The 26,686-nt window shown below is 42.0% G+C and overlaps 1 protein-coding gene across 1 annotated transcript in view; it reads right to left on the bottom strand.

Annotated features, from left to right (window-relative positions):
- Positions 1-26,686, bottom strand: part of DOCK9 (dedicator of cytokinesis 9) — a 177,674-nt gene that overhangs the window by 29,974 nt on the left and 121,014 nt on the right. The window contains exons 32-38 of the mRNA XM_084844704.1: positions 23,803-23,919; positions 23,554-23,674; positions 22,669-22,802; positions 15,464-15,569; positions 14,499-14,565; positions 12,843-12,890; positions 10,357-10,493 (exon numbers count right to left, since the gene is read on the bottom strand). Of these exons, the coding sequence (XP_084700830.1) occupies positions 10,357-10,493; positions 12,843-12,890; positions 14,499-14,565; positions 15,464-15,569; positions 22,669-22,802; positions 23,554-23,674; positions 23,803-23,919 (730 nt within the window). The remainder of the gene's footprint in view (positions 1-10,356; positions 10,494-12,842; positions 12,891-14,498; positions 14,566-15,463; positions 15,570-22,668; positions 22,803-23,553; positions 23,675-23,802; positions 23,920-26,686) is intronic.

Here is a 26,686-nt window from a genome sequence, read left to right as displayed (position 1 = left end):
TCTGATAACCGAAGTGCACTTTTCATTAATTAAAACTGGAAGCATGCATCACTCTTACATCTTAAAAAGGTTTATGCTCTGAGAGTGTAAGATTAAGAATTACCCACCTTTAGAGGAACCCAGCCTCTGTGTTTCTGAGTAAGACAGCATTCTAGGACAAGCCTGCTGACTGGAAGGGGGCAAGTCCAGAGCATAAACTCATGCAGAGAGGCAACAGATAGTTTCCTCTAAGGGCAGATAATTCTGTTGCTTCTCTGCATCAGGAGTCTTTGAACACTCCAATCCTACCTGAGGCAAACAGAAGGAAGGAGACATGGCCACAACAGTGAAACATGCAGAGATGCAATGGGCAACCTCTTTCACTGAGTTCACATATGCATTTACTTATCTTGTGGCACACTAGCAGTTATTTTTCAGCACACCAAAAAACCTCACACAGTCTGGGAAATTACAGGAAGACACTCCAAATGCTACAGACTTAATGATCACTCAGTCTAGGGCTTGTTTTTTAATCACCAAGATCACAAGCACTTGTTGATTTTTATATTGGCAGAAAAATCAACAGAGTTAACAGTTTTTAGGCTATCTACTTTGCACTCCTGTACTTCAACCTTGTTAGATTAATTGTGCAAACCAACAAATGCTTTGTACTCTTAATACAATTAACTGAGTTTGCAGCTCTCTAGTATTATTGGACTTCTCTTGTATTATTGGAGCAATAAAGAACACCATTATATCCTCTTAAGAAAGCAATTGAAAATAGAGTCATAGAATAGTAGGGTTGGAGGGGGCCTACAAGATCGAGTCCAACCCCCTGCTCAATGCAGGAATCCAAGTCAAAACATCCCTGACAGATGGCTGTCTAGCCTCATCTTGAATACCTCCAGTGTGGGAGAGCGCACCACCTCCCTAAGTAATTAGTTCCATTGTCGTATTGCTCCAACAGTCAGGATTTTTTTCCTGATGTTCAGCCAGAATCTGGATTCCTGTAACTTGAGCCTGTTATTCCGTGTCCTGCACTCTGGGATGATCAAGAAGAGATCCTGGCCTTCTTCTCTGTGACGACCTTTCAAGTACTTGAAGAGTGCTATCATATCTCCCTTCAGTCTTCTCTTCTCAAGGCTAAACATGCCCAATTCTTTCGGTCTCTCCTCATAGGGCTTTCTTTCTAGTCCCCTGATCATCTTCATTGCCCGCCTCTGAACGCTCTCCAGTTTGTATGCATCTTTCTTAAAGTGTGGTGCCCAGAACTGGACACAGTACTCCAGAGGAGGCCTAACCAGTGCTGAGTAGAGGGAAACTGGTACTTCACAGGATTTGGAAGCTATTCTTCTATTAATGCAGCCCAAAAGAGCATTTGCCTGTTTTGCAGCCACATCACATTGCTGGCTCATATTCAGCTTGCGATCTACAACAATTCCAAGATCCTTCTCGCTTGTAGTATTGTTGAGCCAAGTATTGCCCATCTTGTAACTCTGCATTTGGTTTCTTTTTCCTAGTTGCAGAATTTGGCATTTATCCCTATTAAATTTCATTCTGTTGTTTTCTGCCCAGCGCTCCAAACTATCAAGATCACTTTGAATTTTGTTTCTGTCTTCCAGGGTATTAGCTATCCCACCCAATTTTGTGTCATCTGCAAATTTGATCAGCATTCCCTGCACCTCACCTCTTCATCCAAGTCATTAATAAAAATGTTGAAGAGCACCGGGCCCAGGACTGAGCCTTCATTGTTGTTGTTGTTGTTGTTCAGTCGTTCAGTCGTGTCCGACTCTTCGTGACCCCATGGACCATAGTACGCCAGGCCTTCCTGTCCTGCGCTCTCTCCCGGAGCGTGCTCAAGTTCATATTCATTGCATCCGTGATGCTATCTAGCCATCTCATCCTCTGCCGTCCCCTTCTCCTTTTGCCTTCAGTCTTTCCCAGCATCAGGGTCTTTTCCAGGGAGTTTTCTCTTCGCATTAGGTGGCCAAAATATTGGAGCTTCAGCTTCAGTATCTGTCCTTCCAATGAGCACTCAGGGTTGATTTCCTTTAGGATGGACTGATTTGACCTCCTTGCAGTCCAGGGCACTCGTAAGAGTCTTCTCCAGCACCACATTACCTTCATTACCTTCATTACCTCTCCCCAGTTTGAGAAGATCCCATTGATAAGCACTCTTTGAGTCTGATTCTGTAGCCAGCTGTAGATCCACTGGATCGTTGTTTCATCTAGCTCACTTTTAGCTAGTTTGCTAATCAGGATATCATGGGGCACTTTGTTGAAAGCTTTGGTGAAGTCGAGGTATATTATGTCCACAGCATTCCCACAGTCCACAAGGGAAATTACCTGATCAAAAAATGTGATCAGATTAGTCTCATAGGATTTGTCAAGAACAAATCCTACGAGACTAATCTGATCTCATTTTTTGATCATGTTGGCTTTGAGTAATCACTGCATTGTTTTCAAGGTGCTTACAGATGGATTACTCTATAATCTGCTCCAGATTTTTTCCAGGGATTGATGTCAGACTGACTGGTCTGTAGCTCCCAAGTTTCTCCTTTTTGCAGATAGGGTCATTAGCCCTCCTCCAGTCATCTGGCACTTCACCCGTCCTCCATGATTTCTCAAAGAGAATAGACAGTGGTTCTGAGAGTTCTTCTGCCAGTTCCTTTATTACTCTAGGATGCAGTTCATCTGGCCCTGGAGATTTGAACTCATTCAAAGGAATTAGGTGTTCCTTGACCATATGCCTATCGATCTCAAGCTGCAATCCTGCCCCTTCAGCCTGTACTTCGCCTTTGCCAGGGAGATCACAGACCCTCTTTCGGGAGAAGACTGAGCCAAAGTAGGAATTGAGCACTTCTGCCTGTTCTTTGTCATCTGTTATCATTTTGCCAACTTTATTTAATAGCTGAACCACCATTTCTTTCCTCTGTCTTTTACTATGCACATATCTGAAGAAAGCCTTTTTGTTGCTTTTAGCATCCCTTGCTAACTTCAGCTCGTTCTCAGCTTTAGCCTTCCTGACGCCATCCCTGCAATTCTGTGCTACCTGCCTCTACTCTTCATTTGTACTTTGGCCTTCCTTCCACTTCTATATGTGTCCTTTGTTGTTTTCAGGTCTTCTCTAAGCTTCTTGTGAAGCCACATAGGCTTGTTTTGTTGTCTTCCACCTTTTTTTCTTGTTGGAATTATTTGTAATTATGCCTTTAGAATTTCCTTTTTTAAAAACTCCCACCCATCTTGGACTCCTTTTCTCATTAGAGTCACTTGCCATGGGACCTTACTAATAATTGTTTTGAGTTTATTAAAATTGGCTTTCCTAAAATCTAGGGCACACGTTTGGCTACACTTGGATTTTGCTTCCTTCAGAACCAAGAATTCAAGTATAACATGGTCACTTTCCCCCAGAGTTCCCGTAACTGCTACTTTATCCACTACGTCATCTCTGTTGGTTAGGATCAAGTCATGGATAGCCAATCCTCTAGTTCCTTCCTCTACTTTATGTAGGAGGAAGTTATCCACCATACAAGTCAGGAATTTCTTGGAGGGGCCATGTTTTGCAGAATTTGTCTCCCAACAAATATCGGGGAAATTGAAGTCCCCCATTACTACTACATCATGCTTCCTTGAAACATTGGCAATTTGCTTTTCAAAAGCTTCATCCTCGCCTTCTCCTTGATTGGGTTGGACTCCAACCACCATGTTCCTTTTATTCTTTGCTCCATTTATTTTAACCCAGATGGTCTCAATGGGGCTACCATGCTCATCCACCTGTATTTCTGTGCAGAGATATGTATTTTTAACATATAGTGCAACCCCACCTCCCTTTCTGTTCCTTCTGTTCTTTTTGAACAAGTTATATCCTTCAGTTGCTGTATTCCAGTCATGGGAGTCATCCCACCAAGTCTCATTTACACCTATCAAGTCATAATTTCTCTCCCATATTAAGAGTTCAAGTTTGTCTGTTTATTTCCCATACTCTGGACATTGGTATATAGACACTGAAGACCATGTGCTTTATAGTCTGGCTTTCTTCCTACATGTTTTTGAAGACTATATTGGGCGCTCTTAGAGCTGTTCTCTCTGTTGTGGTGCATGAGCCTTCATCCATTGTTACCCCCAACTTTACGTCTCCCTCCCCTGTGGGATTCAGTTTAAAGTCCTCCTGATGAAGTTCTTCATGCTGTGGCCAAACATATTCTTCCCAGCTCTTGTGAGGGGCAACCCATCCCTTACCAACAGTCCATCTTCCAGGAAGTAGAGCCCGTGGTCCCAGAATCCAAATCTCTCTCATCGGCACCACCTTCGTAGCCAGTCATTCACCCGGAGTATTTTTCTTTCCCTCTCTATCCCTCTTCTAACTACTGGAAGGATGGATGAGAAAACTATCTGGGCCCCAAAGTTCTTGAGTTTCCTTCCCAAAGCTTCAAAGTCTGACTTAATTTGTTCATAACTCCACTTGGTGGTACCATTTGTTCCCACATGGATGAGAAGAAAGGGATACCTGTCAGTGGGCTTTATGAGTGCAGGCAACCCTTCAGTCACGTCTCTAATCTGTCCTCCTGGGAGACAGCATACCTGGCGAGTCCATGGGTCTTCACGACATACTTGGGTTTCGATCCCATGCAGCAAGGAGTCTGTCGCTACTACTACTCTTCTCTTCTTGTAGTTGTAGGCTTTGGTTTCATCACCTCTGCTTGACTGACCTTCAGCCTCTTGCTCTCTCTCCTGTGGGTTCCCCTGTAATTCTTCCTCTGCAGGCTGTCCTTCAGTCTCATCTTCAAGCACCTGGAAATGGTTCCATAGTTCCATTGCTTCCACTGGTGCAGAGTGGCTTCTAGTTCTTCTGCTCCTAACTGTCACCCTTTTCCAAGGAGTATCTTCTACTTCATTTTTCCTTGCCTCAGCATTCTCCTCTTCTGCCTCAGCTTGCTGTTGCTCTTGTGGCTTCTGTACTTTGCTTTGCTGCTGTAGTTCCACCGTTCTAAGAACTCTTCATCTTCTCTTATTCCCTGGAGAGTTGCCACTTGCCACTCCAGTCCTCTTACCTTTTCTTCCAACAGTGTAATCAACTTCTACTTGTTGCACGAGTAGGCCATGTTGATCTCAGGCAAGAAAACAAACATTGCACACACCTTGCAGGTCACCACCACTGGAGAGTCTTTTCCTTCCATAGTCTCTATTCCCTTTATGTTTCTAGCTTTCTGATTGTACTGGGATAGCCTGTGTTTTGTCCTCTATTCACGGGAGGTTACAACAGAGTCCCACTGGTATGGAATTGTGAACTTTAAAGAAAAAGACATTTTAAAAAATTGTTAAGGACCTCCCCCTTGACCTCCCCTGCCAAACTCCTGTTCATTCGCTCGCTCTGATCGCTCACTCTCTGGGAGCTTGCTTGCTTTTATAGCCCCTAGACCAGTGGAAGCATCTTCCTCTGCTCTGCTCAGCTAGGGGACAGGAAACAGACTGAAACTTCCTGCCCACAAAGCTGCTGGGAGTACTCAGGCCACGCCCTCTCAATTCAATTGGAGCTCTCAGGAGCTCCATTTATAATTATTATAATTATATAATTATATAAAGATCAACCAACTTATTGCTCTTGGAGAACACATTTCCAGATAAGAAAATCCTAAGCACAATTCAAAACCAACATTTCTTCCCAGTAAGAATGTATCAAACTACATTCAGGAAAAAGGTGATCCTTTATTAGAGAAAACAGCAGAGAAAACTATAACTGAAAAAGTGGTTAAGTGACAAAAGAATCTTGATAAAATGTGAAATATGTCTCCAAGACTACTAATATTATGGACGTTTGGAAGACGAGGTGCTTAAATGATTTTTTTTTTAAAGAAGTAAGACTGTTTAGGCAGAGATGCTGGGGAGAGTGGCACTGTATGAGCCGATATTTCCTCATAGACATCCTTCTCAGAAATTGCTCCTACAGAACTCCTTAAATGCCTGAGTTCAAAAAGGGATGAGAAATTTTAAAATGAAATAATGGGTTGGATTCCAACAATCACAAGCAGACTCCACTTCTGGAATCAGCTTTCCTTCCTCCTCCATTCTACTGCACTTTCCTTCCCTAAAGGGCCCTCCAGAACAGTATCTGATATGGTGTGGGGGGTTGCAGCTGGAGAGGGAAATCAAGGGCTGCCATTTGCTTGAGTGGAAGTGCCCTCGCACAGTTGGATCCAAGACCTTGTGCATTCAGTGATGCCATGTTCCTGCTCAAAAAGTCTATTGGAGAACCTCCAAACTCTTTAGCTGGGGAATTATTATTTACATAATAATTTTGGAGGTCCTATGGTATACTGTCTGAGGGGAATACTTAGGAAATTGGGCATACATGGCCCTCTGGATTTTGGCCTTCAAGTCTGGCTAGAATGAAGTCTTCAAGATTTGAATAAACTCACTATGTTGGAATTTTCATCATTTTAACAAAGGTATTTAAGGGTATTTTAACCCTTTGGTAACCTTAAAAGTACACTTTAAAAATAACTTTTCATGAAAGCTAATTTAAAAAAAAAAGCCAGATCAAGGTTTTGGAAAGGTCTGCTATATTCCTGGATCACTAACTTGCAGCATGCAACTTGTAGCATGCACAGCTTACCTTTAAAAATAACAGCAAACACTAATGCCAAATTGCTTATATTTGGAATTTTAATCCTCTTTAGGAGATTTATGATATATTTGTTCCACAGAGATTAAACAAAATTCTGTACTGTATTACAAGCTGTATTATTTTCTATATTTACATTGACCATTAGATTTCAATGGCAACAAGGAAAACATGAATAAATTCCTCAAAAATCAGAACATATGAATTAGGATTCAGACTTGCAACATTTGGATCAGCTACTGCGCTACTTAGTTAACCCAAAATCATGAGAGATACAAAACTTTAAATTCACTGGTGAAAAATTTGGCTGAAAGGAGCAGAAAAGGGCAACTAAAATGATCAAGGGGCTGGAGCATCTCCCCTATGAGGGAAGGTTACAACAGCTGGGATTGTTTACCTTGGGAAAAGGAGGGTAAAGGGAGACATGATAGAGGTGTACAAAATTATGATGGTGTGGAGAATGTAGATAGGGAGACATTTTTCTCCCTCTCTAAAAATACTAGAACCTGGGGTCATCCCATGAAGCTGATTGGTGGGAGATTCAGGACAGATAAAAGGAAGTACTTCTTCACACAGCACATAGTTAAGCTATGGAATTCGCTACCACAGGATGTAGTGATGGCCCCCAATTTGGATGGCTTTAAAAGGGGGTTAAACAAATTCCTGGAGGAAAAGACTATCAATGGCTACTAGTCCTGATGGCTATGTGCGACCTCCAGTACCAGAGGCAGTGAGCCTATTTACGCCATTTGCTGCGGAACATGGATGGGAGGGTGCTGTTGCACTTGTGTCCTGCTTGTGGGTTCCTGGTCAACAGCTACTTGGCCACTGTGTGAATGGTATGCTGTACTAGATGGACCCTAGCTCTGATCCAGCAGGGTTCTTCTTATGTTCTTCTTATTAAGCAAAAATTGAGCTCTTTCAAGTTTTACCTCTCAAGTAACTGAATTGATCTATAGCATTTGGAAGCTACTGATGTTATATTTGTCCATTATATATTAGATAGTTAGATATATAGCGGGTGTATGTGATGATTTTCAGGAAAGCAGAACAGCAGGTTGCTCAACGCAAAAAACAACTGCTCCTTTCTCAACCAGATATCTTGAACACTGAAACTGCAGTGGGAGGGCGTGTCTGTCTTATTTTATTTATTTGTGACATTTATATACCACTGAATTTAATAAAATCTCTCAGCAGTTCACAATATTAAAATACAATATCAAAAATACAACATTAAAATACAGCATTAAAACACAACATGCTGTAGTTGGAAGAAACACTTCCAATTACAATAAAAAATCAAGGAGCAGTAAAATGGAGCAGCAAAATTAATTTACTTACAGTCCAGGGAAAGCCTGGGTGTGCAAGTGTGTTTTCAGGAGGCATTTGAAAGATGTCACATTTTCTGCCTCCCGAACTATACAAAAGAGGGTTTTCCAGATGGTGGGTGCCACTACAGAGAAGGCCCACTGTCTGGGTATTACATGGCAACATTCTGTTCATTTTGGAATAACCCACAAGGCCTCCTCTGCTGATGCCAAAGCCTTGGCATGTACAAGGGAAGGCGGTCTGCTGGGTATCTTGGTCTCAAGTTGTTTAGGGCTTTGTATGACAGCAACATAACTTTGTACATGGCTTGGTAGCTAATACGCACCCAGTGCAGTTCTTTTAACACAGGTGTTATGTGGGCATAGCTAGGTGTCCCAATGAGCACCCTAGCTGCTGTATTCTGCACTAGCTGCAGGTTCTGAACAATGCATGAAGGCAGCCCCACATAGAGCACATTGCAGTAGTCTGTGAGGTAAAAGTTGGTAATGGGCACTCTGGGCCACCAAGGCCACCTAGACAAAGATGGATCCTGGAACACCCCCAGACTACAGACCTGCTCCTTCAGAGGGAGTGCAATCCCATCCAGAACAGTCAAACACCCCAATTCCCAGACCTGGGAACTGCCAACCTATAGGGTCTCTGTCTTATCAGGATTCAGCTTCAGTTTATTGGCCCTCAGCCAAGCCATAACTGCATCCAGGCACTGGTTTAGAACTTGCACGACCTCTCCCAATTCAGATGTCACACATAAATAGAGCTGGGTGTCATCAGCATACTTGGTGACACCTTGCCCCAAATCTCCTGATGACTGCTCCAATGGCTTCATATAGATAGTAAATAACATTGGGGACAGGATGGTGCCCTGTGGCACCCCACAGTTCAACTTCAATGGAGCAGAGGTACAGTCACCCAATGCTATTCTCTGGAACCAACCCTGCAAGTATGAGTCAAACCACTGTAGAACAGTGCCTCCAACTCCCAACTCACAGAGGCCATCCAGGAGGATACCATAGTCAATGGTTTTGAAAACTGCTGAGAAATTGAGAAGAAGTAACAGGGTCACACTCGCCCTACCCCCTTCCTGAAGAAGGTCATCCATCAGGGTGACCAAGGCCAATTCCTTCTCAAACCAGGCCTGAACCCAGACTGGAATGGATCCAGATAATCAGTTTCATTCCAGATCACCTGCAGCTGAGATGCCACCACTCTCTCAAGCACCTTACTCAGGAACTACCTTAAATCTGATGTTTGAAAGAGCTCCAATTCTGCTGGTTGACTACGAGGACTCTTCTCCTCTTGGCTGGCCAGCTGAAACAAGAATATGCTAACCAAGAAGGAGTGGTGCTAGCATTGTCCCTTTTCAGTCTGCATGCTCCAGACTGCGCTGATATGAATGATGGCGGCCTCCAGCCCTCATCCTCCAATTTTACCACTGGAAGCTTCTTTTTCCCTTTCCCATAGGAACTAATGGAGTCATTCACTCCTATGGCTGCAAGGGAAAGAAAAACTTCAGGGATGAAAATAGAGGAAGAGGGCTACACCCCCCACCCCTCAGAAGCATAACTCATCTTGAGCAATTGTAGATATATGTTAATTCACTTGGCAGTATTATTCTGCTAAGTGAAAAGAGAATTTTACCATATGGAGATACAGATAGATAGTTAAATGGTTACCTATATTAATCACGAGCAATATATATGCTCAAGGTTAATATGCTGTGATTATAATTTTTATAATTTCAGCAAGCTTCCTGTTCTTTTGAACTTTTGAAATTTCACAAACAAAAAATAGTTTGTTAAGTGGAGATGCTGCATAAATATTTTCAGAGATGCTTTAAAACTAGATTTCATTTCAAGCAATTCCAACACAAGCTGACTTCAACCTCATTGTCTTACCATTGTCTACAGAAATTCCAAGCAAACTTGATATTTTTCTCACACTGAAAACACAGAAAAAGTCACTTCATTACTGGGTGCTTCTTCACATCCAAACTAAATCATGGACTTTACATTTTTTCACTGAACTTTTATACCACTTCAAATTATTTTCTCTTAAACGTTATGCCAAAACATGGTCACATGATCAACCAAGCACATTTCACCATTTTAAAAGGGTTCTGGAGAAAGTGTAGTCTAATGAAATAGTTCCCAATGGCAGCTGAAAGCAAAAACAGAATATAAATGCATAATTTTGAAGTCCACCAAATACTACTGTACAGAATATTTCAATTATAATGTGTTAAAATGCTGTAGTTAACCATGTTCCATATTGTGTCATCATTTGGTATTGCTACTCAGCAGTGAGCAGAATTCATTTTGTCACCCAGAAAAATAAAGTCCATGACGTGCTCTGGTGTGGGTTTCAACCTGCCTCTGGTGTCGTGGTACTACATGAGATTTCAGGTGTTATGATGTCATGGAACTTACTGTGACTAAATGTGAGAGAGTTATCCAGGCTGCTCAGCTGCTGTAATCTGGCATGCATCATCCCTGTTCTGTTACGGGAAACAGGCAATGTCTGAGATTTTCGATCATGAACTATGGATCCCAACCCCTCCTGGTTCCTGCAAGATGGGTGAAATGGGACAGAAGCAAAAGTTAGACATGTTGCACTGCAGCAAAGAGGGAGAGAGTTAGTTAAGCAGTTCAAGCAAAAAAGTCTACAAGAAGATGAAAATAAAATGCGGCCTATTGTCTATTTCAGTTAACATCCTGGTGACGTTATCCAGCCAGCCAAGGCAATTATCTATGGTCCATATGTTTTATGTGGTCCATATGATTTACTTCCAAACTGGAATGAACTCTATTTACAGTTGGATGGAGTGGAGGTAACCAGTGATAGTGAGAGTCCAAAAAACAGACTCAGTCAAGATGACTAACGACTTGACAACTGTACTTTGGTTTTTAAAAAAAATAATAGCTAGAAAATAGGCAGCATTCCACAAGCATCACAGCAAGTAACTTCTTGATTCAAAAGCTTCTAAAATGATCCAAAGCAGTAGCACACGGCTGTTCTAGAAATATTTAGTTCAGAGCAGTAGATTTGCTACATGTACAAAATTACAACTCAGTTAGAACTTAAAAAGAGCATGTATGTTATATGAATTTGTGAAAAAAACTTTAAAGGAGAGTCAGGGAGTCTTTAGTAAGTACACATGCAGTAAGAGCAGAATTATTTGAGATACTAACAACCTAGATCTTACCGAGACAGGAAGGGAGTAGAGCCATATACTTTGTTAAACTTGCCAGCAATCAAGTGAAGGAAATAGAAAAGTGATCTGTGTTAGCAATCAGTACAGACTAACCTCCTAGTGTGTACCACCACCAGAGCTGACAAGAAATGAAAACCAATACCAGAATTACACACATCCCTGTTTCCTCAACCATAGGGTGTGTAAAGATTGCATGCACTTTTTTTGCTAACACATTCCTTTGGTGTATCTAATGTGAAAAGTTAATATTTCTTTGTGAATCTCTTCAACAAACCCATGATCATCGGAAACGTGCATAGCTTTCAATGCTTTTACATGCAGCACAATCAAGTGATACATTATCAGTAAAACTAGCCTAATATATTAACAAATTAATCAAGAGCTACTGAATACATTTTCTTCCTCTTACAAATTGTTCTACTAATATAACCATGCCAAGTACAAAACACAAGAATTATAACTAAAGCTCAAGAAAATCATCATAATTTTGTAACTACAATGTGTTTTTAGACCTAAATACAATTTTTTAAATATCACTGAATACATTAAGATCATTCAATAATTAAGAAATGAAGGGATTTCCCCCCTCACCCCGAGAAGCATCCACACAAGCACTGTTGTCACATTAAGTAGGTGAAGACTCACATGCTAGAAGTCAGAATGTCAATGAGACGGCTAGAACCCTTCTCCCTGACATCTAATTCATTTATGAAGGCATTTTTTTTGACAGAGCCCTCACCTGCAGTCTAAAGTGATACAACCCAGATACTGATTTACCAGTTCAGCTGTTTGGCAAGAACTAAGCCAAAATGTTATGAATCAGGCATAACAAATGCAGGGTTCAAAGGAACAGCCTGGAGAGATGGTAATAAATATCAATACAAGTGTTGCAACAATTTAAGGTGGGTTTAGAATATAATTCAACTTGGCTCATAGAACAGCATGCTCTTCTATATTTTGATTTTTCCATGCCTTCTTTCAAGATGTTGCCATTTTAAAAAGTGGAAGGCAGAATCAACAAATATCCAGGTGAGATTGCTTCCAAATAATTATCTGAGCAGAGGAAAAACAATATATGTTGCGTTTTTCTCCAATGTATCAGAACTGATACATTCTGTGATTTCCTGGAATAAACCACTTAATCAAGAGGTGGCTAATATCTGCCTATAAATGCTAAAATGAGTTGTGGAGGCTGTTTTTTACATTAAAATGATGCCGCAATCCAGGTAAATTGCCACTACAAGGCGGTAGTGGAACGAAGACCAGGGTGCCCAGCGTGGATGGGATAGGAGGCATATGTGGCAATATCATGCTTTACTCAGTGTGATCAGAGAAAATCCAGAGACATAGGAATAATTTACAGATAACAATCATTCAGGTGCCATGCATGGTTTTGAAAGTGGCAGCTTTCTTAGTTGCTCACATACACTTAGGCCACAACTGTATGTAACCTGTACAGTTTCAATAATCAACATAAAGTTCTATGGCTATATAGTGTAACAATTTGGGGTGAGGTTTCAAAATCAGAACATACATACAATAAGGAACCACAGGTAACATATGTCAAGGACTACCAAGTCCAATTACTTACCCTCCAATCAATAGGCATCCCTTTCGAGTCTTATGTGTGCCTTATTCAACTGACAAAAATGTAAAGCATTCTGTTGCAATAAAATCACACGGTTAAGTTATACACAGTACCTGGCTATATATCGTTTCCCCATGTATTGAAATTGATGTAAGCACACTCTGCAAAGAACACAGTAAGAATTATTGTAGTTTTAAATTTAGCTATCACTTTGGTAAAAAACTTAACTGACGCCCAGAAGTCAGCGTACAATATAATCAAATAATTAACTTCAATAATTTACCTGTGCTTTTAATTGTCCTCCCTCATCCGCCAAGAAATGCATGCCTGTATGTATCTTCTCCTACACTATACTGCCATGTTGCAGTTGCCACCTTTCTGGAGGCCAGGTTATGTGCATTTGTCTCATCTCTCATGCAGAGTGTAGCCAGGGAGTGAGTTCATACAACATGCCAACTCATTGTGGGTGGCAAGCCATGGTGGGTTGTCTTGTCATGGGAACCTGGACTGATTCCCACATGGTGGCCTATGTATGGGCAACAAGCCATCCTAACAACCCATGGCTTGTTTTAGGGGTTGTACGCACAACGGGTTGGCATGTCATCCAAACCCGGCACTGCCAACCCATTGTGGGTTGTGGGCATTGGCGAGCAAGCCGCTTGGCAAGAATGGCAGAAACTGTTGCTGTTCTTGCCAAGTGATATCACCCATGCTGCAGTGACAGCCCCTCCACCGGGTCCCAAGCAGTACTTTAGAGTACTCGTTCAGCAACCCATAAAAAAAAAACACCTTGACCCTGATAATTGCACAAAAAGGGGCCGAAAGTTTGTTTTTATTATTTTTTAAGCCCTGGGAATGTGCACAAATGTCTTTATAGTTTGTGTTGTATTTTCGCAATTATGGAGGGGCACAATTGCAGCTGTCAAAGGATACACAGCCTTGCCTTGCATGTTTCAGCAAAGGGAACAAAGTGTACTAGGAAACATACAAAGTCATTGACAAGACAGGGCTGAATATATGTTAGTTTAACAGCCTTTGACAGCTGACAGGTTGGGAGGGGGGGAGGGAGGAGATCAGACTGGTCCCTTAGAAAAGCTAACCTTAAGTTTTAAAATGTTGGATTTACCCTTGGGGTCCACCCTTCCTTTCCACCCCTCCCCAAGTCATTTTAAGGGTGATCTCGGGTCCACCCCATTTTCAGAGTTCTTATTTGCAGTAAAAATGGTCATGATCAGAGCAGGGAGGGGGGCTTGGCAGCAAAAAAGACAGGTTCTGCTGCCAAGTCCTCTAGGATACATGCCAGAGCTGGCTGGAGAACTGAGCGGGAGAACAAGTCATGGTAAGCCCAACCGTCTGTCGGGTTCACCATAGGTTGTTCTGATGACAGCCCACACTGCGTCTCTTATTTCGCAGGGTGGGTTGTTGTGTTGTGTGAACTCAGCCAGGATGTGGTAGCTCCTAGAACTGCTGGTGCTACAGGCTCCCCAAAGTAGTATATAAAAATAAAAATAAAATTAAAACAAATTAAAAACAAACCAAATAAACAGAGAGCAGAATCAATTCCACATAAAAACCATTAAAAGCCAAAGGGAACAAAACCTTCTTCAACACTGGCCTAAAACTGAAGGAATTCCACAATCTGGGAGTTGCATGGAGAAGGCTCCGTCCTGCAGCCTCACTGCATTAAGTTACAGCACTATACACAATACTTACCTTGGGCTTTAAAACTTATAACTGTAAAATGTATTAGAACAGCAAAGTCCACTCACTCTGCAATTGTGAAAAAATCCATGAGTTCTGATGCTGAGGCCTTGTTCCAGTATGTGAACAGAGCATCTACAATGTACAGCATAACAACATAATTAATAAAATGCTAACTCTACTACCAGCTATTCAATTATTTTTACTTTTAAGTACCCAAGTAGCAGGCAACAGTCTGTAGCTACACAAACAAAAAATCCCTTTGAAGCTATATTTTTAACAGACAGCTTTCAAAATATATTTATAGGACTATTACACAGCCTATTACTTTCTTATGTAACAGCATACATCTCAACCCAAATTTCCAAGAACAAACTGAGCCGCCATGTAGTCTCTTTATACCATCCTAGTGAGGATTACAAACAATTTATGGTTGCTTGAATAAGGCCAACAGTATTCTTTCTTTCTTTCTATCTATCTATCTATCTATCTATCTATCTATCTATCTAATCAATCGCCTATCTGGCTGGTCACTCAGCCACTCTGGGCGATGTACAACAAAAGAACAGTTTAAAGCAATAAAATACTACATTAAAAACATTGTATTTCTAAAAATACCCTAACCCACCCCAAAAGCCTGATCTTGAAATAATTCAAGATTATTTGTAGAATTTTTCTCATTCCACTTTATAATCAAATTGACTCCATGGTATTTTAGAGAGATCAATATTTTGCAAAAAAAACACACAAAAACATGCAAGTTTAATTTGTATAATTTGTGATGGTGAAAGAATTGGGGTTAGCTGGCACAAAATTTTGATTTTTTTTTAGTGTTGAGTATCTACAGTCCTGCAGTTTCAATGATAGATTTTGAGTATTATAAAAATAAGTAGTGAATCTGATCGATGCAATCACCTTCCAAGCACGGCATGGCATATTACAGCCATTAATGTACAGTTTTGAAAGATCAAGATCCAGTACAGACTCATCTTCAAAATTAATTAAAAAGAGAACAAAATTAGTTTCTGCTTACCATCTGACATGCTTTTTAAAATATGAAGGAAACACATCAGTAAACTCCTGATCTCCGCTTGATCAAGTTTGTCACATCGAACTACAGAACCTCCCAAAGGACAAGTCTGTTGGTTATGGAAAACAAGACAGGAATACATTTGGGTAACAGGCTCATCTTAACAGAGAGGCAGGCAGCCCAGTATCTCAAAATGGAGACATAAATATATTCCCAACACTCACATGTGGACAGTATAGGTTACTAGGACACACCAGCATACACATAAAACTAAACTTGTACTGTTTTATCCAGATCCAATTCAGTTCTTGCACACATTCCACGGCTCCCTCTCTCAAACCTCCAGAAAAAATAATGAGCGATGTGTGGAAGTGCATGTCTTTTCAGGGCAAGTTGGAACAACTGAAGCATCCCGCCAGGGGCCACATGCCAGCAGTAGGTGAGGCCAGAGGCACCCCACACATCCATCCACATTTGTCTTCTTTCATACACTATCACAAAATTTATCCTGCACTTTGTGTTTGCACACACAGATAGATCCAAGCTTCCCCCAGGCTTGTCCTTTTAGAAAACAGCTCTGAAACGATGCAGCCTCTCCCCCTCTCTGAACCTTCTTCTCCGCTACACACATACACATCCCTCAACAGCAGGTTGCCCTTTCCTTTGTGTGTCTTCCTGGCTCCCAGTCATCTCGTTTCCTTTCCCCCATATCGGAGATGCCAGGGGAGGGGGCAGGGCCTGCAAGGTGAGGCTGGACAGAGAAGCTCTGTTGGCCTTCTCTGTCCTGCTGGTTCTCCACCATGATCAAAAGCAGGGGTGGAGACTCTGTGCCCCTCCAGATCAGCCTCAGCCAGCATGCCCAATGGTCAGGGGTAATGGAGTTATAATCCAACATCTGGTGGGCCAAAGGCTCTCTACTCTAAATCTAAAGGTACAACCATGACTCAATACATGCAGCTATGTTTGGAATTTGTATGATTAAAAGTATGAGACTTACTTTTTAACTGTCTTAATTGTAGTATGAGACTTACTTTTAAGTTTCATACTACAATAGCAAAAGTACCATATTGGAAATAAGCACACATATATATACAGCTCAAACCAATGTGGAAATTAGAGAAGACTATGATCACTGCCTTGTTGTGGCGAAGGGGCTTGCGTAACTCAGTGAAGCCATAAGCTATGCCGTGCAGGGCCACCCAAGACGGACAGGTCATGGCAGAGAGTTCTGACAAAATGTGGTCCACTGGAGAAGGAAATGGCAACCCACTCCAGTATTCTTGCCAAGAAAACCCCATGGAATGTATCACAAGGCTAAAAGAGATGACGCTGGAAGATGAGCCCCTCAGGTCGGAAGGTGTCCAATATACTACTGGGGAAGAGCAGAGGGTATTTCCAAGTAGCGCCAGAAAGAGTGAAGTGGCTGGGCCAAAGCCGAAAGGACACTCAGCTGTGGATGTGTCTGGTGGTGAAAAGAAAGTCCGATGCTGTAAAGAACAATATTGTTTAGGAACCTGGAATGTCAGATCAATGAATCAAGGTAAGCTGGAGGTGGTCAAACATGAGATGGCAAGACTGAACATCGACATCTTGGGAATCAGCGAACTAAAATGGACACGCGATTTAATTCAGGTGACCATTATATCTACTACTGTGGGCAAGAATCCCTTAGAAGAAATGGAGTAGCACTCATAGTCAACAAAAGGGTGGGAAAAGCAGTACTGGGGTACAATCTCAAAAACGACAGAATGATCTCAGTACGAATCCAAGGCAAACCATTCAACATCACAGTAATTCAAGTCTGTGCCCCAACCACTGAGGCCGAAGGAGCTGAGGTTGATCGGTTCTATGAAAACCTACAACACCTTCTAGAACTAACACCAAACAAAGATGTCCTCTTCATCATAGGCGATTGGAATGCTAAAGTAGGAAGTCAAGAAATCACCGGGATAACAGGCAAGCATGGCCTTGGTGTACAAAATGAAGTAGGCCAAAGGCTAATAGAGTTTTGCCAAGAGAACACACTGATCATAGCAAACACTCTTTTCCAACAGCACAAGAGGTGACTCTACACATGGACATCACCAGATGGTCAATATCGAAATCAGACTGGTTATGTCCTTTGCAGCCAAAGATGGAGAAGCTCTATACAGTCAGTCAAAACAAGACCTGGAGCTGACTGTGGCTCAGATCATGAGCTGCTTCTTGCAAAATTTCGGCTTAAATTGAAAAACGTAGGGAAAACCACTAAACCATTCAGGTAGGACCTAAATCATATCCCTTATGAATATACAGTGGAGGTGAGGAATAGATTTAAGGGATTAGACCTGATAGACAGAGTGCCTGAGGAACTATGGATGGAAGTCCATAACATTGCTCAGGAGGCAACAACTCAATCCATCCCAAAGAAAAAGAAATGCAAGAAAGACAAGTGGCTGTGTGATGAGGCTTTACAAGTAGCTGAGGAAAGAAGGGAAGCAAAAAGCAAGGGAGAAAGGGGAAGATATACCCAACTGAATGCAGCATTCCAGAGAATAGCAAGGAGAGACAAGAAGGCCTTCTTAAATGAACAATGCAAAGAAATCGAGGAAAACAACAGAATGGGAAAGACTAGAGATCTCTTCAAGAAAATCGGAGATCTCAAGGGAACGTTTTGTGCAAAGACGGGCATGATAAAGGACAAAGAAGGCAGGGACCTAACAGAAGCAGAGGAGATTAAGAAGAGGTGGAAAGAATACACAGAAGAACTATACAGGAAAGATCTGAATGTCCCTGATAGCCATGATAGTGCGGTCACTGAACTTGAGCCGGACATCCTCGAGAGTGAAGTCAAGTGGGCCTTAGGAAGCATTACTAACAACAAAGCTAGTGGAGATGACAGTATTCCAGCTGAGCTATTTAAGATCCTAAAAGATGATGCTGTTAAAGTGCTGCACTCAATATGCCAACAAATTTGGAACACTCAACAGTGGCCACAAGACTTGAAAAGGTCAGTTTACATTCCAATTCCAAAGAAGAGCGATGCCAAAGAGTGTTCAAACTGCCGTACAGTTGTGCTCATTTCACATGCCAGCAAGGTTATGCTCAAAATCCTACAAGTTAGGCTTCAGCAGTATGTGAACCGAGAACTACCGGAAGTACAAGCGGGGTTTCGAAGAGGCAGAGGAACTAGAGATCAAATCGCCAACATTCGCTGGATCATGGAGAAAGCAAGAGAATTCCAGAAAAACCTCTATTTCTGCTTCATTGACTACGCTAAAGCCTTTGATTGTGTGGATCACAACAAACTGTGGCAAATTCTGAAAGTGATGGGAGTACCAGACCACCTTACCTTTGATTGTGTGGATCACAACAAACTGTGGCAAATTCTGAAAGTGATGGGAGTACCAGACCACCTTACCTGTCTCCTGAGAAACCTGTATGAGGGTCAAGAAGCAACAGTAAGAACCGGACATGGAACAACCGATTGGTTCAAAATTGGGAAAGGATTACGACAAGGCTGTATATTGTCGCCCTGCTTATTTAACTTATATGCAGAGTACATCATGAGAAACGCCGGGTTGGATGAATCACAGGTCGGAATTAAGATTGCCGGGAGAATTATCAACAACCTCAGACACACAGACGATACCACTCTAATGGCAGAAGGTGAAGAGGATCTAAAGAGCCTGTGGTTGAGGGTGAAAGTGGAGAGTGCAAAAGCTGGTTTGAAACTCAACATTAAAAAAACTAAAATCATGGCATCTGGCCCCATCACTTCCTGGCATATAGAAGGGGAAGAAATGGAAGCTGTGACAGATTTTACTTTCTTGGGCTCCAAGATCACTGCAGACTGTGACTGTAGCCATGAAATTAAAAGACGCTTGCTCCTTGGGAGGAAAGCTATGACAAACCTAGACAGCATAGTAAGAAGCAGAGGCATCACCTTGCCGACAAAGATTCGTATAATCAAAGCTATGGTTTTCCCAGTAGCAACGTATGGCTGTGAGAGCTGGACTATAAGGAAGGCTGAGCGCCGAAGAATTTATGCTTTCGAACTGTGGTGCTGGAGAAGACTCGTACGAGTGCCCTGGACTGCAAGGAGGTCAAATCAGTCCATCCTAAAGGAAATCAACCCTGAGTACTCATTGGAAGGACAGATACTGAAGCTGAAGATCAAATATTTTGGCCACCTAATGCGAAGAGAAAACTCCCTGGAAAAGACCCTGATGCTGGGAAAGACTGAAGGCAAAAGGAGAAGGGGACAGCAGAGGATGAGATGGCTAGACAGCATCACCAATGCAATGAATATGAACTTGAGCACACTCCAGGAGAGAGCGGAGGACTGGAAGGCCTGGCGTGCTATGGTCCATGGGGTCACGAAGAGTCGGACACGACTTAATGACTGAACAACAACATGAGCACAGATTGAAGTGTAGTAGCACACATTTGAACAATAACAAGAGCCAAAGAACGCACAATTGTGACTGACAAAAACTGTATAATACTAGATTCACTGTGACATGATCTGGATGGTTCAGAATATCTGGTAGGCATGCATGATCACATGTCTTCCTGAGAGCTCTTACCTGACACACAGGAAACAGTACCAGACAAATGATATTTGACAGAAAATGCTCATGTACACTTGAATTAAATAAGTTTTTCAAAGTTTTTCTTAGCCTTCTTTCAAGGAATTGCCTGCCTCCCCTCACAACAATGTCCTTCTACTTATGGGGTAAAAATAGACAGCACACCTGCAGCAGTCTACCAACCTAATTAAGGTCTACTCAGATCCTCTGCCTTCCATTTCTGTGTTAACACTTGCTGCCATATTTGGTACTGAAGGAAAGCCTGAAACCCATCAGCACATATAATAAAAGTCCTATCAGCCATCAGAAAGGCTGAAAGGTAACTCAGCAAGGCTAAGTACTATCCTGAAAATATATTAAATAGGAAGGAATCAAAATAATCATCAAGCTTGAAGTCAACATAGCCTAAGCCTGTGATTTTCAAAGAGGCTAGAGAAAGTTTGAAAATCTCAGTACTACTGTCAATTGCTTCACTGCAAATCAAGCCATTAACCAGGAAGGAAAAAATAGATGACAGTTCTGCCATTTAGCATAAGTAACTTTATCTATATAGATCAGTCAAATTTCATGTTTCTTTACATTTCAGTATGCCATGTCATGATATTTTTACTTGAGTTGCATCTCTAGTTCAAGTTGCTTTAATGGTTAAGCAAAACTGTCAACACACACTGCATTCAGAAACATAACCAAACAAACCACAAAGAACAAATACTCCTTGTAATGGAAGAGACACAACAGCATGAACATTTTTCTCTGGTAAAGATGGAACTGTCAGTAGTGAAAAGTCCACTGTAACACGTTTTTTCTTTGAAGATCGGTAGTGTTCTTCTTCCTCTCCAGTAGTACATAATGCATGAGCAGAATGTCTTCTGAGGAGTTTCTCCCTCTACCACAAGAAGGCATGTTATGATGGAGAAAATGTTAAATCATGTTGCATTAATCCTCTAAATGCTAAAAAAAAAAACCAAGTAAACGGCAAATGCAACTGAACACTAAGGTGCTTAATTACTAGATCCATATCACCGAACACAGCCATGGATGCTATTTGTTACTATATTTATGCCAGTGAACAATCCTCTGGATTGCACCCTCGCCACTCGGAAACCCCTGAACCTGTGGGCTTCCAAGATTCCTATGGCTTGCCGGGCTGAAGCTGGCAGGGCAAGAGGAGCAGTATAGGTGATATTCACCTCCTTGCCCTCCGATCTCCTGTATTTTCACTAGATGGGCTTTTCAGTAGGGCTGTGCAAGGGACCCCCTGATCCGACTCAGATGCCGCTTTGCAGCTTCTGAGGCGCATCTGATCCGGATCGGGCAGATTTGGGGGGCAGATTCAGGGGGCCTCCAACCTGCTTTGGCCCCGAACCCAAATTTGGATGGCAAACCCCGCTTCAGGTCCCCCTGCCGATGCCCCCGCACAACTCCCCAGCTCCTTACCTGGACTGCCTCCTCCTCTGCTGCCACCGCAGCCGCCGCCTTCTCCACCACCACGTCAGCCCACGCCAGCTTCTCTGTTGTGCTGCCGCTGTCTTCGCCGCTGCCACCAGCTCCTGAGGCCCTGAACGTGCGGCGACTCTTCTTGCAGGGAGTTGCCATTTTTAAAATGGCAACTTCCTGGAACTTCCAGGAGGTTGCCATTTTAAAAATGGTGACTCCCTGGAAGAAAATGAGTAGCCGCATGTCCAGGCCTCAGGTGATGGCGGCGGCAGAGAACGTGGCGCGGTGGCAAGGAGAAGATGACGGTGACGGAGGAGGCGGCTCAGGTAAGGACCTGGAGGCGCTGGGGGGAGCTGGGCCGGGGGCTGGAGCTCCGAAGCTCACCGAGTGTTTCGGTGAGCCCCCGACCCGCTCTGGGTCGCTTCGTGCCCCCTCCGCTTCACCTCACAAGGGGCACAAAGTGACCTGAAGTGGCCCGCTTCGACTCGGGGTTTGGGCCTCAGGCCGAAGAGGTGCACAGCCCTACTTTTTAGCCCATCCAGCAAGGGCACTTCAGAGGGGGAGGGAAGGAGGCTCAGGATAACTTGTATCCTGGCCTCTCCAGTCTCTTCCCCGCCTCGCCTGCTGGAACACACCATTTTCTCCTCCTCTGAGGTCGATTTTCCAACTCGGAGAAGCAGCAGGGAAGCAGCAGGTGAGTTTCTTTCCGTGCCAGCTACAAAGGGGAGGGATCTGGGGTTGGGTCTCCGACTCCCCCGTCCAAGGTCAGAACGCTGTTTCTGACCTCAAACAGGTTTCCTGAGCCATCCTATGGTACCTGGGATGCTCACTGAGAGACCACAGGATTGTTCTCTTAGTGAATTAGAATGTCCTTAAAGAAATGAATGCTACTATACTGCTACTTTCTGAAAACAATTTTTCTTGTAAAAAGGATATTTATGTAGTTGGAATGAAGACCCAAAATAAATTCATACACACATAAGTGAATACACACATTAAAGGCATTTTATGCTATCCTATAACGTACTGAAACACTGGTATTTTTCTTCTCTAGCCAAATATCCACTGTCAGTGCCTCCCCTTATACCAGGAAACATGTTTTATTTAGTCTGGTGTAAGAGAAAGACAGTATAAGCAGCAGCTTGATCCATATTATTATACATATATGCTATAGGCACAAATGTGTAAAAGTGTTCATACCTTGTCAAGAGAATTGCTCTTTTCATTATGTCTTTCTGGAAGACTGTTTCCCGAGTCTGTACTTATAAGAGAGCCTCTTGAATCTGCATTTCTTACACAATTAACATTAGGAGTAGAAGAGGTATATGGGGATGCTGAATAAGAAGATGATGGAAAAGGGATGCGTTATAGTCTCAACAAGTAAAGAAACTAATATTCTAGAAAACATCTGCAGGTGGATTCCCAAAGCTGTATTTCTTACTGGGATAACATTTTCTACAGTGACCTTATGCAGTCAATCTAAGTACCACCCAGCCTTACTGAGATCCAACCCACACCTAACTGCCCCCCTCTCATTCAGCTAACTAGTCTTGACCTTCTCCTCAACCATGCACCAAGAAGATGTCAAAAACCTGGTGTGTGAGGGGGAGGAGGGGCACAGTTGGATGTGCATTTAACACCATTGACAGAACTGGATGACACCTGGATCATTACTGGGGGATGTAATACTGCTCAGAAATACTGTTCCATTTATAGGAGTTAAAGCATTTACGTTTTAGACTTCATTATTTTGGATACCACCCTTTCCCCAGGGGGATCACTGTGGCATACCTACGGGCTATTCCCTTTTATCCTCACAACCAATTGATTAAAATGACAGTCATTAACCCATGGTCAGCAGGTTTTATAGCTGTATAGCTATTTAAACTCAAGTCTCCATGATCTAAGTTCAAACACTATCCTCTATACCACATGGGCATTACACATCCAAAAAGGTTTCACCAACAGACAATCTGCATCCAAAACACCTGATTTTATTTCTTAGAAGGATAAATTTTTATGTTCACAATAAGTCAATAAAAGCTTATCTCAGAGAAATGTAACAAAAGATTTAATTTTTTTTACCAATGCCTGATATAGCACCAAACAAGTCTTTGTGGAGGTTGTTATCAAGGGTATTCACAGATTTCTGTGGAGTCACTAACGGATTTGCAGCTGGTAAACTAATTGATTCATCTTTTGCATTCTGTTAACATACAAAGAAATTATTTTACACTGTTTGATATGCTTAACTTTTATGTTATTGAGGTATATTTGAATATTTGTAATTATGATTAAAGTTTTAAGGTTTCAGTAACAAAAATATTTACTTACACTGCTAGAAGCATTAATAGGGAAAGGTGAAATATCCTTGACATCAATGCGATGAGCATTTTCTATCAGTAAGCCAAATGTTGGCAAGTACAATGTAGCTATTCTCGCTTGATGGCTCTGTATAAAACATTTTACTTCTCATTAATTAATAGGAATATACAAAAACTCACTATTAAACAGAAGTAGTATTTCCCCCCAAAATGATCACTGCCCACAGATCGTTACTACTTCCTTGCTATATCCAATGATACACTAAGGCTGCAATCCTATGGGTTGGACAGAGGCCCTCGCTGGACAGAAGCCTCTGATCTCCAAGTCTTCCCAATATCCAATGCCCTGCCAGACTGCTACCAGAAGGCAGGAGAATCGAAGGTGGCAATTTTTGCCTCTCCATCGTCTTTTGCTGTTGTTTTCCTCTAGATGGGCATCTGAGACAATCTAGCAGAGGTATGCTGGCAAAGGTGAGCTAGGGAGGCCACAAGATTCTTTGTAATCTGTATTTGTAATCTTTCCCACTGCAAGTCCCCCTTTCTGGCCACTCTGAGGTCATCTGAGGCTGCTTTTGCGACCTCATAATGCAGACATCATGGTTCTTTCTGCAGTGGCTGTGAGCGGGAGGGGGATCAGATTCCAGAGTCCCCCTTCCGAGGTTGAAGCAGTCCCTTGGAGAAGGGACTAGGAAGAATCTTATGGTCCCTGGGATGCTCTCCCAGGATTGTTCTCTAATTCATTCTAACTACAGGATTTTACTCTAATTCATTCTAACTACAATCACAGGATTGTAGTTAGGGACTCACAGGATTGTTCTCTAATTCAGTCTAACTACAGTAATTTACAATCTCCTTTGGGAGTTTTGATGTTTAAATCAGAGGGTCCTTATTATATAAGGTCACAAATGTCACACATCTGGACTACCTTGTCCCAGCTGTGCAACTAGGAAATTCAATAATCAGATGCCTTCAAGCAAATTCTGAATGGAAATATAATGATTGGATTTTGAGAACCAGTGTTACACACATAACTTTATTGCAGCAGGAATGAAAAACATGGCTTTTCCTTCCCAGATGGATCCAGAAGGTGCCAAGGTATAAATAGAATAGATAATTATTGTTCACTGCTCTTATCTGATAGAAGAAGATCCCAGGGCAGAGGGCATTGAACTGAACCCCCACAGTGCCAATAAAGCCACAAAAGAACTGTAAAATTAGGAATGCGATCAGATAAGCGAGTGAGGAAGAGTCAAAGGGTAGTATCCAGCTGCGTCCCAGCACTAGCACTAATGACATTATGCTGACATAAACAAACAACTGTGCAATGTAACTAGTGCTTGGTAGGCCAGTGAGGGAAAAGCAGCAATTTGTGACGTTGCAGCCGTATTTCGGCAGCAAGCCACTGTCTTTTCCCATTGCCCTAGCAAGTCCTAATTACATGGCACAAGCCTTGGTCTATTCTAGTGGGATATGTGTGCTAGCACTGGGGCACAGCTGGATACTACACTCAGATTGTACATAGGAACATAGGAAGCTCCCTTATACTGAGTCAGACCCTTGGTTCATTTAGCCCAGTTGAAAGTGACTGGCAGTGGCTCTCCAGGGTTTCAGAAAGGATTCCTTCCTAGCCCTATCTGGAGGTACTGGGGATCAAACCTGGGACATTCTGCATGCAAAGCATGTATTCTGCCATTGAACTATGCCCGCTCTCCAATATCATAAATAAAGGAGATTTGTTTTGGGAGACACAGAAACATGGACAGCATGTAGTGGGAGAAAGATTATTTTGTTAGAAACATGCCTGTAACATGTCATGGAATTCAGAAATATTACTGTATGTTTTTGTAGTCATAGGTCTATTAAGAGATTGAGATTTTAGTAATATTGTTTAGACATTGTTGATAACAGGAATAGAACTGTATCCTTAAGAATGTATCTCAATGGAACATAAATAAAGGAAAATAAGCTAGAAATGTTTCAGAGTATGAAAAGGCATTAAAAAGTTACTCAGAATATGGAAAACGGGAGCTCTCTTATGGAGAAGCTACCCCCCCCCCCTTTTATTGTCTGTAAGAAAAGACTGGTAAGCTGCCCAGATTGTTTTTGCTCTGCTTAAGCCTTAACTTAGTATGAGTTTGAATGCATCCTGTGTTTGAATCTATGCATGTTTAAGCTTTGCACTGATGGTTGTTATGATTATATTTTAGTAGTAAAAGACAGTCAGACAAGTTGTTATGATTATATTTTAATAGTAAAAGACAGTCAGACAAGCCTGGTCTAAGAGAATGTTTCCTGGCAAATATAACAAGTCTGTATGTCTGTATCTAGGGTTTGAATTTTCTTGTACTCTGTGAGACTTTGTTCTTGGAAGATCTGAATATGTTCATTTAAACAGGTGAGCAAGGGGCACCTACATACAGAAAGCATTTTTTGAGAACACCCCTGAACAAAGACCCATATGTTGCCAGCTTCTGAGAAGGATTCTTAGATTACACCCATGGATGAATTTTCTACATATACTTTACATAGGTGGATTATCTGACAAGATGATCAAGATGTATCAAGGTATGTCACCAAGAAGAAAAAGGAAAGAGTAGAAAATATTGCTCTCAAAATCTGTGAGTTTCATATAAGAATCAAGAAAGGTAAAGATGCAGACCATCCAATTGTGGGAAGGACAAATGTCAATTACTCAATAGCTGAGATGACAGTCTGACTAGAGAAGAAAAAAGTATCCCAAGTGTCTATCCAGACTGAAATTCAAAGCCTATAGGCAAAACAGTGTTTTAATTTTAATACACTTCTGCCTGCAAGCCACAAATAAACTACTGAAGTCTACTCTCTAATTCTTGGGCAACTGCATGCAAGGAAGATTTACACCATGCAGAAAAGTC

The sequence above is a fragment of the Heloderma suspectum genome, chromosome 3, assembly GCF_057233095.1.
Source record: "Heloderma suspectum isolate Gila_16-S chromosome 3, 16-S_ref, whole genome shotgun sequence".
Lineage (NCBI taxonomy): Eukaryota > Metazoa > Chordata > Lepidosauria > Squamata > Helodermatidae > Heloderma > Heloderma suspectum.
Note: the sequence above shows the minus strand (reverse complement) of the source record. Positions and strands in the feature narration are given on the sequence as shown.